The 18553-nt window shown below is 39.5% G+C and overlaps 1 protein-coding gene across 3 annotated transcripts; it reads left to right on the top strand.

The window, feature by feature from the left end:
- Window positions 1-277: 277 nt before the first annotated feature.
- On the top strand, window positions 278-15223 carry LOC135249409 (zinc finger protein 883-like). Of its 3 annotated transcripts, none has more exons than XM_064325029.1 (5): window positions 278-442; window positions 3751-3978; window positions 6925-7725; window positions 8698-8750; window positions 12890-15223. In XM_064325029.1, the coding sequence occupies exon 5, from the start codon at window positions 12923-12925 to the stop codon at window positions 14225-14227; it is 1305 nt and encodes a 434-aa protein (XP_064181099.1). In that variant the 5' UTR covers window positions 278-442; window positions 3751-3978; window positions 6925-7725; window positions 8698-8750; window positions 12890-12922; the 3' UTR covers window positions 14228-15223. The 3 variants fall into 3 exon arrangements, with proteins under 3 accessions (XP_064181099.1, XP_064181100.1, XP_064181098.1); XM_064325030.1 differs by having other exon boundaries at window positions 283-442; window positions 6925-7004; XM_064325028.1 differs by lacking the exons at window positions 6925-7725; window positions 8698-8750; window positions 12890-15223 and having other exon boundaries at window positions 285-442; window positions 3751-6848.
- The last annotated feature ends 3330 nt before the right edge of the window (window positions 15224-18553 follow it).

Below are 18553 nucleotides of genomic sequence, written 5' to 3'. Positions count from 1 at the left end.
CACCCACTCAGACTTTCTTGTATATTCACACCCCCAGCCCAATGGGATGGGAGCTTCAAATGACGTTGAGAGATGATGTCAGGTCAATAGAGTGGTTTAGATATGACATAAATCATACTATAAAAATAGACATGTGAACCATTATTTGAAGCACATTATGATGGCAGATTGCATATGAATATAAGAGCAGAAATATTTAAGTCCCATCCTAGGGGTCGTTTAAAACGTAAAATGCGCTTTTATTTTGAAAATCTCCCCAGAAACTGCACCGGAAGTTTTAAACTCATTGTGGCGAGTTTCCATATGTTCAGTTTACTCGGCCGAACTGAATCGTACGCTTTGTGGTTCACGCAGGTTTAACACGCGCAAGAGATCATTCGCCGCCGAGAAAGTACATTGCATCAAGTCAATTAATTTGTTGAGTTGAATTTACTGAGAAGGAGTAAGTTTTACCTCCATAATCTTTATGTGTTCAGTTCTGTTAGTTTTGTTTACCAACAGGCTTCAAATCGGGTTGCTTTCCATTATCTAATGTTTGCACAAGCTGTGTTTGTTAATTTGACACAAGCTGTTAAAACACACGTGATTGTAGAATTCATTCTGACAGTACTGGTCCAACGTTATTTCTCTGTGAGTTGGTCAATAAGCTAACAGTGGGACAACGATATAGCTAAATAATTTAATAATGCTGCAATGGCGTTACATTGTTGGACCCGGGTTGTTCTGTAAATTAGCCTACCCCGTGAAACGTGGAAATCGTAGAAATGTGGTGAATAAGATTGAATCACCTATATTGTTTTTTAAGGGTATATTATGCCTACTTTTCAGCGTAGCGGATAGGCTACATTATGCGCATCCCGGACATTGCTTGCAAACAAGTCACTGCCATGTTATTGTGATGTTATTTGGTGAAAATGCTGGAGTACCTGTGAATTAAGGAATATGACAATAATACAAGCAGAGATTAGGGGTTAAGTGATACCAATTTAGCATCTTCTCAACAACGAGACTAATCAAATCATTGTTTTCAAAGCTGTCTCACTTTGTTTTAATGGGCCTCAGGGGTCTGACGTAACACAGAGCGAAACCTTTATAAATGGATTTCGTATCAAAAGAGTATTTCTCTATGGATAAAATGAATGGGAGGGTCGCATAACCGTCCCTATCGCAGTCTCTGATTTAAACTGGTGTTTAAAACTTGGACGTTTTCCGCACACATTTCAGGCTTAATTCGCTAAATTCGCTAAATTCAGCTACGGCTTCCCAGCCGATAAGATTATTTTTCTAATCAGCAAGGTGTTATTTCAACGTCACACCTAGCTTGGTGGCCTGTCAAGCTGGTAAAATTGCTACCATTATTACATTACATTACATTATAGGCATTTAGCTGACGCTCTTATCCAGAGCGACTTACAACAGAGTAACCAAACTCAGGATCAAGTCCACTTAAGTCCATTGAACAACATGTAGGTAAAAAGCCTTTACTATGATGCATACAATAAGGAGAAACAAGATAGTCTGAACAAAAATTTTTTTTTTTTTTTTTTTTTTATAGTTATGGGAGGGGGTTTAGGGAAGAGGAGAGAGGTACACAGAGAAGAGGTGCGTCTTGAGTTTCCGTTTGAAGGTGCTCAGACACTCTGCTGTTCTGACCTCCACTGGAAGATCGTTCCACCATCGTGGGGCCAGAACTGCAAAGAGTCGAGACCTTGTTGCTGCTCGTGTAGGGGGAGGAATCAGCCGCCCTGTAGTAGCCGATCGGAGCGATCTGGCCGGCTTGTAGGGTCTGATCATCTTCTGCAGATAACCAGGAGCTGACCCCTTGACTGCTTGGAAAGCAAGCACCAGTGTCTTAAACCGGATGCAAGCTTGCACTGGTAGCCAGTGGAGGGAGATGAGGAGGGGAGTGACGTGGGAGTCACGAGGGAGGTTGTAAACCAGACGTGCTGCTGCATTCTGGATGAGCTGAAGGGGTCTGGTGGCTGATGCTGGGAGGCCAGCCAGGAGGGAGTTGCAGTAGTCCAGACGTGACAGTATCATGGCCTGGACCAGGAGCTGTGTGGAATAATTGGTGAGGAGTGGTCTTATTCTGCGGATATTGTACAGGATGAACCTGCACGACCGGGTGGTTGCCGCGATATTCTCAGAGAGTGACAGCCTGTTGTCCAGCACAACTCCAAGATTTCGGGCACTCTGTGAAGGGTGTAGGGGAGTGTCTCCTAAAGAAATGGGCAGATGAGAAGTGGGAGAGGTAAGAGAAGGAATATGGAGAAGTTCTGTTTTGTTTGTGTTGAGCTTGAGCTGGTGTTTGGTCATCCAGCTCTGGATGTCACTCAGGCAGGCGGATATGCGATCGGAGACCTGAGTGTCTGTGGGAGAGAAAGAGTAGAAAAGTTGAATATCATCTGCATAGAGATGATATGACATGCCATGGGCGGCAATAACAGGGCCAAGGGACCTAGTATACAGAGAAAAGAGGAGGGGACCAAGGACAGAGCCCTGAGGGACCCCAGTTGTGAGGGGACGAGGAGCTGATACTGCACCGGCCCAGGCAACCTGGAAGGAGCGGCCGGAGAGATAGGACGCAATCCAGTTGAGGGCTGGTCCGCAAATTCCCAATTTTGTCAGGGAAGACAGAAGTGTAGGATGGTCAACGGTGTCGAAGGCAGCTGAGAGGTCAAGAAGAATTAGGACAGATGAACGGGATGCTGCGTGTGGATGCTACCATTAGCCAGCAAAGTAAATTTAAAGAAAAAACTCATAACTTCAGGAAATTACTACAGAGAACAACAACACTAATAACAATAAAGATGTTTAATGTGTTCTATACTATACTACTGTACAAAATTTAAAAAACGTTCAGTTTGTTACACTAACGGCACACGACTAATGAATGGTAGCTGGAAATAGAGCCCTGTGTGTGATGTAGTTGTGCCAATTAGCCTTTAGCTATGTGGTTTTTTTTTTAAAATTTATTATTACATACTTTTTTAGATTATAAAAAATGGATGAAAAGCATTATTTTTTCCATATAATTCAAACAAACGTCCAAATGTCATTAATTAATTTGATGCAATTAGCAAAATGCCGTTCTATAGGCCTTTTTTTATCCGGAACACACAGACCATTATTCATCTCAGATAGGGTAGCTATACTGTGACAGCCTACATTCTAAAGCCAGTTCATTAAATCTCACATGGACTAATTCCGAAACATTTCCGTAGATCAGTGAAACTTGTACATCGTTTTATATCATGTGACTTACTGTATCCCAGTGTTCACATTGAAAAACAATTATTTAACATCTGAAATCAAACTTGTTAGTAGTAAATACATCCTTTGGAAATGGTTGACTGAATAAATTTATTCATGCATATTCACATACTGAAATAATGGTAGCTGCCATGCTTATTTATGCTTAGAGTCATGCTTGTTTAAATTTCATTAATGTACAAGCAAATTAATAAACATGCTTCCCCTTCTTAAATAGCCAAATTTGAGTGCAACAGTGTCACCCAGAAATGTGAAAAGACTTCTCTGGTAGAATACACCGATGTATCCTTCGCTCATCTCCAACAATATTGGGACATTGGAGGGAAGGAAGACACAAACATCAGTTTCTGGGGCACAGAGGAGACGAGGTGGTCGTGGAGAAAAGGAGGATACATTTTTATTTGCGACGCGCCCATTGTGTCAGCTGTGGCAGTATGACCTGTTTAAGGCTAGATCCCTTCCCCTGTTTCCCTCCAGGAGCTGCACTTTTGCACTCGTTTGAGCAGCAGTGTGATGCAGGCAGGAGTCTGTCTGAGACAGGACACTGAGACAACACTACCAGAGCTCACTGAGCAACACAGGATCAGAAAGAAAGAAGAGGAATTCAGTGGATTGGGGTCTGTCCACATGGCAGAGTCAGAGACAGAGTGTGCTGCACCAGGACTCAACACACTGGAGCCAGAGTGTGTCACAGCACACAGCGTGGTCAGTGATGTACACCACACACACACACCACTGATTAAAATAGAAACTGATCTTGGCTCCACCCACGCTGGGGATCTTATTAAGACAGAGCATCTTGAAAGTACAGAGCTGGGATATGTAACCCATCTGCATCCTGACCAAATAAAAACAGAGGCTGATGATGGAGGATACCATATGACAGAACATGTCAGGGACTTGCAGGATATTAAATGTGTTCATATTAAATCTGATCAAATTAAGTGTGAATCCAGTGAAGGTTTAGTGAGTGATCTCATGAGTACTATGATGAATGGAGCTGATGATCACAAAGAGCAGGCTGAATGTGCAGGAGAGCCTAATCCAAACTGTACAAAAGAAGACATTCTTGATTTGCCAATCCAATGTGAGGACTTAAATAGTCACTGTGACATGAATGAAAATAATATGACCAGAATTGTCCAGCGAAGTAGTAATTGTAGCAAAAAACCTAAATGTTGTAGGAAGATTAATGTCAAAATTGAATCCATTCTGAAAAATTCAAGGAAAAGCCAAAGGCTTTCAAATTTATTTCAAAACAGGACAATTCATAGCAAGAAAGGTGACAATCATACAGGTGAAAAGTTGTACAAGTGTACACAGTGCAAGAAGTGTTTTTGTTCAAAGAATTACTTGGGTATACACATGAGAACTCATACAGGTGAAAAACCTTACAAGTGTCCTCATTGTGGTAAGGCCTTTATAAAGAAATCTGTTTTAAATCTACACCAGCAAATTCATTCAGGTGAAAAGCCATACAAATGTTCTCAATGCTCAAAGTTATTTTCAAGAATATCACATTTGCATAGCCACCAGAAAATTCATACAGGTGAAAAGCCCTTCAAATGTATTCAGTGTGAGAAGTGTTTCAGTACAAAATTTTATTTAGGTGTGCACCAGAGAATTCATACAGGTGAAAAGCCGTATAAGTGTATGCATTGTGAGAAGTGTTTTCATAGAAAATCTGGTTTACAGATGCACCTGAGAATTCATTCAGGTGAAAAGCCCTACAAATGCTCTCAGTGTTGCAAGTCCTTTTCAAGAATATCTAATTTGAATAGCCACCAGGGGATTCATACTGGTGAAAAGCCCTACAAGTGTACACAATGTGAAAAGTGCTTTCGTTTAAAATCATGCTTGATTGTACACCTGAAAATTCATACAGGTGAAAAGCCATACAAGTGCATGCATTGTGAGAAGTGTTTTAATAGAAAATCTGCTTTAAATCTTCACCAGCAAATTCATTCAGGCGAAAAGCCCTACAAATGTTCTCAGTGTTGCAAGTCATTTTCCAGAATATCTAATTTAAATAGCCACCAGGGGATTCATACTGGTGAAAAGCCCTACAAGTGTACCCAGTGTGAGAAGTGTTTTAGTACAAAGTTTTATTTAGGTGTACACCTCAGAATACATACAGGGGAAAAGCCATACAAGTGTATGCATTGTGAAAAGTGTTTTTATAGAAAATCTGGTTTACAGATGCACCTGAGAATTCACACAGGCGAAAAGCCCTACACGTCTTCTCCGTGAGGGAAGTACTTTTGCTTGTTTAGCAAAATCCCTTCATATTGTTTTAGGACAAACCACCATGTTGTGGTTTCCTAATTATTATTTGGTGGGTGTTTGTTTTTAGTAGAAGGGCTGAATGAAATGTGGTAAGCTGGTCATTTTGCAATGTTTAGTCTTTCAAAAATACAATTTTAGTTCCTTGTAAATATGAAATGAAATTCCTTGTGGATTGATGGGTGATGTTTTGTCATGATTAAATTGCTATGAGTAAAATTTGAAGGAAACAATGTGAAAACTGTTTTGATGTACTGTCAAAAGAAACATGGTATTGTGTATTGCAAATGTGTATTCTGAAAATAGACAATTTTATTTATTTATTTTAATTTGTTCAACCAGGCGGTCCCATTGAGATACATCTCTTTTGCAAAAGAGACCCGGACATTTCTGCCTTTTTCATTTAGATGGTAGACAGTATGTTTTATATGAGATATCAGTTGACAAACCTTGTTTCAAAGTATTTTTATTTTAAATTTATTTATCTTTATTACCTTGGGTTCTGTGGGCCCTGTGTTGAAATTTCCCTAACAAACCCGGTATGTCAGCGCCTCTGAAGATAGCGCTGATGAATGTGTTCAGTCTTAAACAAAACGTGTGTACTTAATGACCTCTTTGTATCAAAGAACTTGGAGTTTACACTTTAGAAAAAATAAGCAGTCCATGCACCCTTAACTATATTATTATAGGTAACCAAGAGTATGAAGTATGGGGTAATGGGCTCATGCTAATTGTTCATAATGGTCTGTGAAGCACTTTGTGATGCTTGACCTGGAAATGTGCTATATGAATAAAATTTCATTCATTCATTCGGTTTCATTTTTCAATGTTGTGTATGAATTGTGTATGAAATAATTTTACAGTGCAGTCCAAAGGTATTTGGATCAGGGGAAATAGTTTTTTCCCTGTACTCCAGCACATAGGATTTGAAATAAAACAACAGTTAAAGTGGGGACTGTCAGCTTTAATTTGAGAGTATTTACATTCACATCAAATGAAATATGTAGGAATTACCGCCCATTTATATATAATTCACATTGTTTTATTTCAAATCATTTGTGCAGGAGTACAGAGCCAAAACAACAAAAACTGTCACTGTCCACATACAAACTGCACTGTACATCGTGAATGTGCACATACCAAGGCCTTTATGCCATGTAATTGTCTGTATAAACTCTTCTTCACTGTGTCATTGTTTTCTTCTGTACTACTCACTTATAAATGTAGTTTAACTCCTGTTGTAACTCTACGCTAATTATAATTATGCAACAAATAAAACTGAGTTGTATGCAGTATGAGTTGTTTTAATCATTTTAAATATTTTCATTTTAACATTTCAGTTTCCTTTTCATATACTATGTGTGGTAGGGTGGGCGTGGTTTGGCGTCGGCTGCAGAGAGAGTGACAGGAGCGGCTCTCAGATCCATCGTCACAGTTGTCAGGCGGAGGTAATCAGCGCCGATAATTGCTAATTGTTTGATTGCGCTGATTGCCTCTGATTGTTTTCAACAGTGAGCCTGGGGTTTAAAAGGCCGAGGCCAGGAGTCTTCGCGAGAGAGCTGACGACGGAGAAAGAACAGCTCTATGGTTGTTGAGAGGAAATACCAACAAAAAAAAACTTCATTTTGTCAAAGAGCCGGTTGGCTGTAATAAAAGAGCACGTAAGTGCTGAAATAAACTGACAGTCTCACGTGAGTGTGTGTTGGAAGGTAGGAGGGGTGGCACTCATCTTGCCACACTGTGAATATGCTGTATGTCAGGGGTATATACTGTATATCAATTTCAAATTTCCCAATACAGCCATTTTGTTGATCATAATTGCTTCTCGCAGACAGGCCATGTCCGAATCAGAGCACTTGCCTTCTATTGAGTATAGCTATTGAGATAACTGGATGACAAAGTTGTTTACTAGGCAGATATTTTTCTCTAAATGTAGTGTACTTGAAATCCCAGGATGATTTACTTATTTGCAGGGTTTCACTGATTGTATTTGGGAGCGTACTTTTCAGGAAGTAAAAGACCATTTTGGTCCAATATATATGACCGCTTACCATCGGACAGGTAGTGCTTGTTATTGGTCCACAGCTCCCACGTGCTCTCCGGCCTGTGGGGATTGTGGCAGAGACTTTCACTGGTCCAGATGGACGGGTCCGGACTGCTAAAGTGAAGGTAAACGACAAGATTTACATTCGTCCAGTTGCCCGGCTTGTACAGCTTCACAGACTCACTGAGCATGAGAAGAATGCTCTCTTGTGAAAACAAATGTCCTAACAGACAGTGGCTGTGTTAGAAAGCCTGTCAGCGGCACACAGTTTTTCCCTATAGAACAGCCTTCGCAGATTAATTTGGCATGTGTGCTGGCAGAGCGGTAGCCATTTTTGGAAACTTTTTCCCGAATTTCTTTTGCTGCCGTGCGTTCATGCAAATAATACCAGAAACACACACATGCCTACACAATTAACCACAGTTGCTATAATTCATTCAAATCTATCATTGCCCTTCTCTATGTCTTAATGGCAATTACATTTAACATGTTTGAAAACAAAACCTCACTCGTCTGGAGCCAGATTCTCTAATCGGAGTCCTGTTCATATTAACCACCTCAACCAGTAGATTCAGTGTGGAGGTGTACCCCTCCGCTACATGCAGCTTTGCTTTAAAAATGAGGCACAGCTACACTCACCTTTTCCTTCAACAACAACCACAATTGCGCATGGCCATACAAGGGCAGAATGTACGGTCAGAAAATATTATGGAGGATAGTTTTCTTATACTGCCCATTATGTACTAAAATGTATTACCTAAACAGTATGCAGTATGCTTAGTAGACAGTAGTTAAGGAGGCTGATTCAGAGCCTCACACCCACAGCCCCATGGGGATGCTGAGAGATGACCAGGTCTGGAGCACACAGCAGGGTCAGAGATGTACACCACACACACACATTGCTGATTAAAACTAAAAATGATCTGGGCTCCACCCACACTGGGGATCTAAAGGCAGAGAACCTTCACAGTACAGAGCTGGGATATGTAACCCATCTGCACCCTGACCAGGTCAAAACAGAGGCTGATAATGATGGAGGCTGATAAGTCTGAGAACGTCAGTGACTTTCAGGATATTCATTTTGTTCATGTTCACAGAAGCTGATGATGGAGGATACCTTACTTTGAGCTGAAGGAGTGACCGAAAGGTGGTAAGCGGACTATTTTGCAGTGTTCGTAATGGTGCAGTTTATAGTTCTACTTCTGATATTCCTTGCTTATTGTATTTTTGACAGACATCTGAAAAACAGCAGAATAACTGGGACAAACTGGGATACATCTTTCCTTTTTTTTTTTACAAGTGTTTGTATTTTTTTTTTATTGAAAGTGCCAATTTAGGTCCTTGTAAATTTGAAATGTAATTCCTTGTATATTGAAAGGTGATATTTTATAAACATGGTAAGAAAGAAACATGGTAGTGTATTTTGCAAACTTCTATTCTGAAAATGAACTTGAAAAATTAGTACAGGCCTTTTCAGTTCTGCTATGTAGAGGTTTTACTGGGTACGACAGCTAAAGCCGAACATTAGATTTATTGTCTGTGAGCCACCTCAATTCACATTCCGGATCAGTGGGTGGCGATAATGCACCATTCGCTGTTATCCACCCGCCGTTAAACGAAACCGAATACGAAAAAGAGAGAAAACACCGGAAGTCGATTTTTTTTCGATTCTTTTTGCTGATGTGATGTTGCTCTGCTTAACTCTATTTTACGCTTTATGTTGCAAACAGCTTTCGCACACATATGGGATCTTTTCCCGAAGGGAATTAATTCGGCTGCTAGATACATCTAGTTAAACGATTGAGTTTGTTGAGTCATCAATGAATCGGGTAAGTTTTTTTTATAATGTCGATGCTGTTAATTGTGAGTTGGTGAAAACAGTACACGAGAACCTGTCAGTGAAGGAGCATAATAAACCAAGCAGAATTCAGGGGCTACCGATAGCCTACCACTTTATCATGATGTCTTGCACAATGCACATGATCAACACAGAACTTGATCATGCCCTTTCTCTCGCCGCCATATTGAAAAAGGACCTGCTGTAAACCTGAGAAGTCGCGTGGTTGGCGGGGTGTTTGGTAGAAAGAAATCATTAAACCATAAAGAAGTTATATGTAGGCATTATTAATTGAAAGCGGATCGATTCTATTTTTTAGGTTTGGTGGGGAAGTTCAAAGAAATAGAGTAGGTTTTTATTATCATTTTGCAGAGTTATTGACTCCTGTAGGCCTAAAAGGATGTGAAGTTTCGGGATATTTTATACAGTCTTTGTTCGGGGTGCTTAATTCTCCCTATTAAATAGAATAGAGCGGCGGAAGCTCTATTTGCTCTATAAGCAAACTACGTAGCATTTAAGTATGGGTTCAAGTATTGCTATGCAGGGGCGCAGGAGAGATTTTTGAAGTGGGGGGACCAAACTGTGAGGAAAAGAAAGGTCTCAACTTTTAAGATTATACAACTACCCCGATCCGGGGGGACGGATAGGGGTCCCTATGAAACTGGGGAGGACGTATCCCCCTGTCCCCCCCGCCATCTGCGCCCCTGGTTGCCATGTGCTGAATACGAGGGGTTCCAATTGTTTAAACACAGTTTTGTGTTTTAGATCGCCAAGATGGTCTAAGATTTTCTCAGTTCAACCGTTCTCATCCCAAAGGGAACGGTGTCTATAGTGATCTGTCGTCCTGACCCTGCGATTTAAAAATGGAACTCACAATCTCCGAAATGAACTCTTTCATCGTTGGCCTATCGAAGACAACCTGCAACCGATGTCAAGCACTGTAAGAAATAACCCAATGGGCGCGATTGTTTTAGTACATGCCAAGAGACTGTATATCGAGGATGTATAACGTCATCCTTGTGGTTGTATTAGATTTGCTGCCGTTCGCTCATGCAATAATAGATATTCAATTAACCACAGTGTTAATATTCAAATCTATCTTGCCTTCTATTTTTGGAACTTACATTTTCTGTTAAAACAAACTATTCAAGCCAGTTCTTAATGGTGTCCTGTTCATATTAACCCCTCAACCAGCAGGGAGTATACCCTCGACTAGCAGCCTTTTGAGGAACTACCTCAGCTTTCCTTCCCAACCTGCATGGAACTAGGGCAAATTGTAGTATTTGGGGATGTTTTCTTTACTCCCCTAAAATGTATTACCTAACAGTTGCGGTAGTGGTAGTTAAGAGGCTGATTCAGAGTACAGAACCTTTTGGGTGGAGCTGCCCAGGCTGGAGCACTCTGATTGGTCGAGTACTCGCCACACATTGCTGATTTATATTTCACGCCATTACTGCATCTAGAAGAATTCACAGCAAGCGGGATTTAATTGCATACCAGGTCAAAACAAACTTGTATGATTGATAGTCGGCGCAGTGACCAATATTATTTTGTTCATGTTCCAAGCGATGATGGAATACTAAGCTGGGTGCCATTACGTCTTTTTTGCTTTAGTATTCGTTTTATAGTTGCTACTTCGTATCTGGCATGTATTTTACGACATCTGAAAACAGATTGCAAACGGGGATAATCTTCTTGATTTTTTTTTCGTGGATTTTTTTAGTGTTAGGTCCTTGAAAATTTGAATGAACCGTATTGAAAGGTTATGTTAGGTAATGAAGACGGTAGTGTATTTGCAATTCATCTGAATGAACTGAAAAAAACTGGAAATCACTTCTGCACTTGAGTTTTACTGGGTAAAATAAAGGTAATTAGTATAGTCTGTAGCTTTTTCCGGACTGGGTGGCGATATGCTTCTCTGATCCACTTAAACAAAAAACGACAGGAAGACAGGAGTATTTTTGTCTTTTGCGATTGATGGCTCTGCAACTTATACGCTGTTGCAACGCTTCGCACACAGTAACTCCGAAGGAAAATAATTCGGTGCTGTACACTCTAATTTAAAGATTGAGTTTTGAGCCAATGAATCCGGTAGTTTTTTATAATTCATGCTGTATTTGCATTTAGCACAAACTTATAAGGGGATAAAAAATTGGGTACCGATAGCCAATAATCATGACTTGCAAATGCTGACAACCGCTTGCATGCTTTTCTCGCATTTGAAAAAGGACTGTGAAACTGGAATCGCGTGGTTGGCGGTTGGAGAATCAAAACATAAAGCAGTAATGTGGCATGATTAAAATAATGACATGGTTTGGGGGAGAAGAATAGATAGTAAACAGAGTTTTACTCTGTACCTAGTTGGTTGGTATTTATACAGTTTTTTGGTGCTAATTCGTCCATTAAACTAGAATAGACGCAGTTTTTGCTTGACAACTCGTAGAAAGTATGGTCAAACGGGCGCAGAAAGATATTTGAAGTGACCATGTGAGTTAACTTAACTATAAATACAAATATATGAAAAACGTATCCATAGTATGTTGCATTGTTGGCAAGAAACCGTTGTGTTTAATAAGTGGTTAAGATTTCTCAGTTCCCGTTTATAGAAAAGTGTCTTAGGTACTGTCGTGCTGCGTAAATGGGTTCACAGAAAAACTCTTATCGGCCACGAAGACACGAAACCGATCAAGCCGTAAATACCAATGCCGATGGGTAATTGCCAGAACTGTATTCGGGACTTATAACCACCGGGTGGAAACGTCTGACCGCCTTCGCTGAAGAGAATTTTAACAGGTTCCAATCTTGCTAAACAGTAATTCTGGGCTGAAAGTTCAATGCCTATTTGTAATGAAGTCGCGGCATTATGATGAAATGCGCTAGCATAGCATGCAGCAATATACCGGATATGTCGTTCGGTCTTTTTTTCTTTTTGTTCTTTTTTACTAAACTGAATGATGTCAAGAAATACTTGTGAAAGTAATCAGGACATGGATAGCGAGGAGTAGAATGGAGAACGATGGTGTGAAATTGGGAATATGAGATGGAAAAAGAAAGGATCATGAGAGAGATGGCGAGGAGGAGGATCAACCAGAAAAGTTCAATGTAATAGTGTGGTTTGTGATGAGGGTGATGGCGTTAAAGTAAATCCAGTAAAGCTCACTAAAGCCCTAATGAGCATTAGGTTGAAGATACTAAGTTTGCGACGGTCCTAGGGGGTTGTAACTTCTTTATTAGCTGTGGAAATGAGTCCCAGATTAAGAAAGTCATGCGTTTCAAAGGCTGCTGTGACCACTGTGTACTGAGCACACAATTTCTGGAACTAATTCATTTGCATACTGATGAAATAGACTATTTCTGCCATAATATCCCAACTTGCAGTGTAAAGAATGTGTCAGCTGCTGCAGTAGGACCCGTTTGATTAAGGCTAGATCCCTTCCCCTGTTTCCCTTCAGGAGCTGCATGTCTGCACACCTCTGAGCAGCAGTATGATGCAGGCAGGAGTCTGTCTGAGACAGGACACTGAGACAACACTACCAGAGCTCACTGAGCAGCACAGGATCAGACAGAAAGAAGAGGAACTCAGTGGACTGGAGTCTGTCCACATGGCAGAGTCAGAGACAGAGTGTGCTGCACCAGGACTCAACACACTGGAGCCAGAGTGTGTTACAGCACACAGTGGGGTCAGTGATGTACACCACACACACATATCACTGATTAAAACAGAAACTTATCTGGGCTCCACCCACTCTGGGGATCTTAAGACAGAGAATTTTGACAGTGCAGAGCTGGGATATGTAAACCACCTGCATACTGACCAAATCAAAACAGAAGCTGATGATGGAGGATACCTAAAGGTGGACCATATTAGTGACTTACAGGATTTAAAACCTGTTGATATGAAATGTGGTCAAATCAAGTGTGAATCCAGTGAAGGTTTAGAGAATGATCTCATGGATACTGTGATGACTGGAGCTGTTACTCGCAAAGACCAGACTGAATCAGGGCAATGTGCAGGAGAGCCAAACCCAAACTGTAAAAAAGAAGAAATTCATGATTTTCTGACCAGTTGTGGGGACTTAACTCATCACTGTGACAAAAACAATGGAAATAATCTGAGCAGAATTGTCCAGAAAAGTACAACCAGTAGCAAAAAAAATGTGCATTGTCATAGAATGAATGTGATGTGTGAACCCATGATAATTAATTCAAGTGAAAATCCGAGTGTTTTGAATTTATTTAAAAACAAGACAATTCATAGAAATAAAAGGGATATTCATACAGATGAAAAGCCCTACAAGTGTACACAGTGTGGGAGGTCATTTTCTCAAATGTGTTATTTAAACCGCCACCAGAGAATTCATACAGGTGAAAAGCCATTCAAATGCAGTCAGTGTGGGAAGTGTTTTAATTCAAAATCTTATACAGATATACACCTGAGAATTCATACAGGTGAAAAGCCCTACAAATGTCCTCATTGTGGGAAGTGTTTTTCCCAAATATCTCATTTACGTAACCACCAGAGAATTCATACAGGTGAAAAGCCCTACAAATGTCCTCAGTGTGGGAAGTGTTTTTCCCAGTTATCTCATTTAAATAGGCATCAGAGAATTCATATAATTGAAAAGCCCTACAAGTGTTCTCACTGTGGAAAGTGTTTTTCTTCAATATCTTATTTAAATACCCATCGTAGAATTCATACAGGTGAAAAGCCCTACATGTGTTCTCAGTGTGGGAAGTGCTTTTCGATTACAAGTCATTTATATCGCCACCAGAGAATTCATTTAGATTAAAATTCCTTCACGTGTACTGTGTGTGGGAGGTATTTTTCCCAAAAGGTACTTTAAATAGGCATCAGAGAATTCATATAATTGAAAAGCCCTCCAATTGTTCTCATGGTGGCAAGTGTTTTTCTTCAATATCTAATTTAAATACCTACCGTAGAATTCATACAGGTGAAAAACCATATCAATGTATTCAGTGTGGGAAGTATTTTTCCCCAATGAAGAACCTTAAATGTACACAAGATGATTCATACAGGCGAAAAGCCCTACAAATGTGTTCTGTGTGGGAAGTGTTTAATACAAAATCTTATTTACAAACACACCTGAGAATTCATAGAGGTGAAAAGCCATACAAATGTTCTCTGTGTGGGAAGTACTTTTTATGTGCAAGTCATTTTCATTGTCATCAGTGAATTCATTCAGGTGAAAAGTCCTAGCTTGTAGAAGGTGTTTTTCTACAAAATCTACTTTAAACTTAAACCTGTGAATTATTACAGGTGAAAAGTTTTTCATATGTAAGTAATGTTTACATAAAAAATATCATTTTAATGACCAAAAAAGAAATACAGGTGAGCAACCTAACAAGTGTACTATTGTAGTGTTTCATGAAAGCATCCTTTTCATGATGCATTCTGTGTGGGAAGTGTTTCAAATTTAAAAGAAAGACAATGCATACAAAATATTATTTTTAGACAAACCACTGTTATGGTTTCCTGTGTGTTGGGTGTTTATTTTGAGTTAAAGCAGTTTATGAAAGGTGGTAAGCAGACCATTTTATAGTGTTTGTGATGGTGCAGTTTATAGTTGTTTTTGATATTCCTTGCTGATCGTATTTTGTACAGATGTCTGAAAAACAGCAGAATAACTGGGACAAACTGAGCTGCCTTTTCCCTTTTGTTACAAGTGTTTGTGAATGTTTTTTTTCTAAAGAGTGTCATTTTAATTCCTTGTAAATGTAAAATGTAAAAACTGGTTGCATGTACTGTATAAAGAAACATGATGGTGTGTTTTGTTACATGGAAAATATTTTGCCTGGAGGTAGAGATTACTACTGGCTGGATATCCCAACTATTTGTCTATCACCGTCACCCCTGTTGTTAGAAACAGAAGTAAACTTTCATTTTTGTAGAGGTGTTCAATAGCTGAGCTGGATTCCCTTTTAACATATTTATGATTGGTCTCATTAGAAAGAGTCTAAAACCATGAAACCTTTGGTAAATATGATGCTTAGTCCTGCAACAACATAAGGCAAATGCAGTAATTAAACCATTGACTTATAGTTAAGCCAGTCCTGGTCTGACCCCCCTTAAACACCTCCCCAATCAGTGTGGCAATCCTCCTCTGTTAATTAACTGCAGATGGGCCAGAAGGAAGGTGGGGTGTCCCTCCATGGCGTGAAAATGAAAACCAGAAACAAAAGGCATTTTTGCAGGAACAAAACAAAACAACAGAAACAAAATCGGCATTACTGTTCCTGAGTAAGAACGTCAAATAAATTTAGATGACCGTTAATAAATTAACCTAGGGGGCAGAATGATTTGAAGTCTGAATTTCATGTAGGAGGTCTTCATTTACTAAAGAGATCATCATCCCGGACATTAAATCTAGAGCCCGACCGATGCCAGATTTTTGGGTCCGATGCCGATCCCGATTTTGGAGAGTCCTAGCCCACCGACTACCGATGTTTTGACCGATATTTTGTCAAAAAGTGCAACATTTTCAAATCAATTTGAAAAACTTATATTTTATCAAAGTTTCTATATTTGAGAACATTTAACTTATAAGCAAACAAATAAAAATAAACACACAAAGAACTTTTTAGATAAAAAAATGTAAAATATGATATTAAAAATATATATATTAACACCATCTTTAAGTGTGTGAAATCAAAATAGATACTAAGAAATAATAATAACAAATTAATAACAACAACAATAATAATAATATTTATAAAAATACATGTTTGAAACTGGAAAACTGATTTTTTTTTTAATTAATTTTTTATAGATGGCTTGCTTTCACTTCTTTCTTTTCCAGCCATCTATAAAAAATTAATTAAAAAAAAAAAATCAGTTTTCCAGTTTCAAACATGTATTTTTATAAATATTATTATTATTGTTGTTGTTATTAATTTGTTATTATTATTTCTTAGTATCTATTCTCAGTAAATTAATTATTTTCTTATTGTATTCCTACTACATGATCTCAAAGAGTAAGACTATCTAGTGAGCTTCCCTGTCCATAATAATTCGGTGATGAAAATAACTACAATACGCTCTGACGCGTGACTAGATGACACACTCGCTCGCAATAACGCATTAGCTATTGACACAGCCTCATTATTTCTTATTATATTCTCAGTAAGTTAAATGAATTATATTTTCTTATTTTATTTCTACTACATGATCTCAAAGAGTAAGACATTATCTAGCAGAGCTAATGAGTGAATCAAGTGTAACGTTAGATGAAATTAAATTGACTGGATGAAATACGTGAAAAACACTACAATGCGCTTTCGTGCAGGTTACCCGCGCTAACTGTTGGTTGATTCACTTCTCCAACAGCAATCATTCTCTCATGTTATCACGACAAAGCTAGATAACATGGCTTAAAATGATCCACGTTAGAAGTGTTTTATCAGCGTTTTTACTGTCTGGTTAGCTTGCTACGGTGACGCGTGACTAGATGACACACTCGCTTGCAATAACGCGTTGGCTATTGACACAGCATCATATAGTAGCTAATATCATTATCTCAGATAAAAAACAAATGTGTGATGCATTCAGTCACCATTTTATTTTGGCTGGTTATTTATTTGAGAATACAGCGATGTCCTCTGGAAATGTAGATCCTACGCTGCTTATGTGCTCACTGCCACTTCATAAAGGCTTGCTAGCCAGCTAGCTTGCTAAAGTGAACCAAATATGTTAGCTAGCTCGCTCGCTTGATAATGAGGATTGATAAACATAGTGGTCGTATAAACGCATTTAATTAAAAACTTTCACTAAATATACATACCTTTATTGTTGCAATTGAATATGTGCAGACAAGTCTTGCAGTGGAGAATATTGGATGAGGCACGAGTGACAAACGTCTTATTACAGAAGCAGCGCGTCAGCTGCTGCAGTTCACACTTGTATTAGAGCTTCCTCTACTGGATAGTTCTAGTAAATAGCAATTACAACGTTCGAACAGACAAGTACAGATAAATAATCTATGTTGTTTTTGTTTATTATACTTATTTTAAAATCAGGACACATCGGCTGCATAACTGCCGATCCGGATGTCGTCAAAAAAGTCAAATAATGGCCGATATATCGGCCATACCGATATATCGGTCAGGCTCTAATTAAATCCCTCAGGAACTGTGTCTCTCACCCTGAGTCATAGCTCCACTTCTTATCTGTTTGAATCCAGGGCGTGACTGTACATGCATTTGCTAGGCTCAGTTTTTTCTGTCAGATACTAGATGATTGAAGAAAATAAAATTTCTTCAAGACATATTCCTGTCTCATCATTCTTATCTACTTTACCACTGGAATGTTTCCACTCCCCTTGAGCTTTGATCACATTGTGACAGAGCAAGGGGTGTGGTCTTGGAAGGCAGATACTACCCGTCAATTTGGCTCCAGCCTCCAGGCACCCTCGTGGACAGCCCCGCCCCTCGTTGTGAACACCTGAGCAGGGTTGCCAATCAGCAGAGACAGGCACAAGAGAGGGTGCGGTGGAGTTAGTGGGGGAGGACAAACTATGTCTGCAGCCGGACTGGGTGAAGCACCTCCACCTGACCCTCCCATTCGTTCCCTGCCATTGCGGTCGGACGGAAGAAAACTGCAGATTGTTTAGTTTAAGGGTTTAACTTTATTACTTTTGGCTGCTTGTGTAAACTTTGTTGTGTCTGGCAAGCAGCTTACCTGCCCAGTGTTAGAAATGTCAAGGCTGTCCAATATGAAGTAAAAAGGCTCAACTTTGAGCTAGGCTTTTGTTTTCTTTGTCTCCACTGACCCATATTTTCAAAATAAACATTTCAGAATTTCTGTACTGGGAGCATACCTACTCTGTTGATCTGTTGCACCACTCACGCTCCTGGGTGACTGTGTTGGGTCACAATATGTTACTACTCATGTAGGAAATGTTCCAAGAAATTCTACATTCAGCTTTTCTGTCTCCTCCGTCACAACAGGGATACTGGACACTACAGGCGAAGAATATACCCTCTCACCACTCACCAAGTTAGTATGACTGTAACCCCCTCAAAAGGCAAAGATGGTGCTAAACCAACAGTTATCGTATAATTCACCAAACTGGGTAATACTAGGTAATACCATCCTCACA

This window comes from Anguilla rostrata, chromosome 2 (genome assembly GCF_018555375.3).
Source record: "Anguilla rostrata isolate EN2019 chromosome 2, ASM1855537v3, whole genome shotgun sequence".
NCBI classification, from domain to species: Eukaryota; Metazoa; Chordata; class Actinopteri; order Anguilliformes; family Anguillidae; genus Anguilla; species Anguilla rostrata.
The sequence above is the reverse complement of the archived record's forward strand: the minus strand, read 5'-3'. Positions and strand labels throughout refer to the sequence as shown.

Excerpts from the sequence above, each read along its gene's own strand:
- LOC135249409 (XM_064325028.1), top strand. The coding sequence starts at position 3,787 with ATGCAGGCAGGAGTCTGTCTGAGACAGGACACTGAGACAACACTACCA.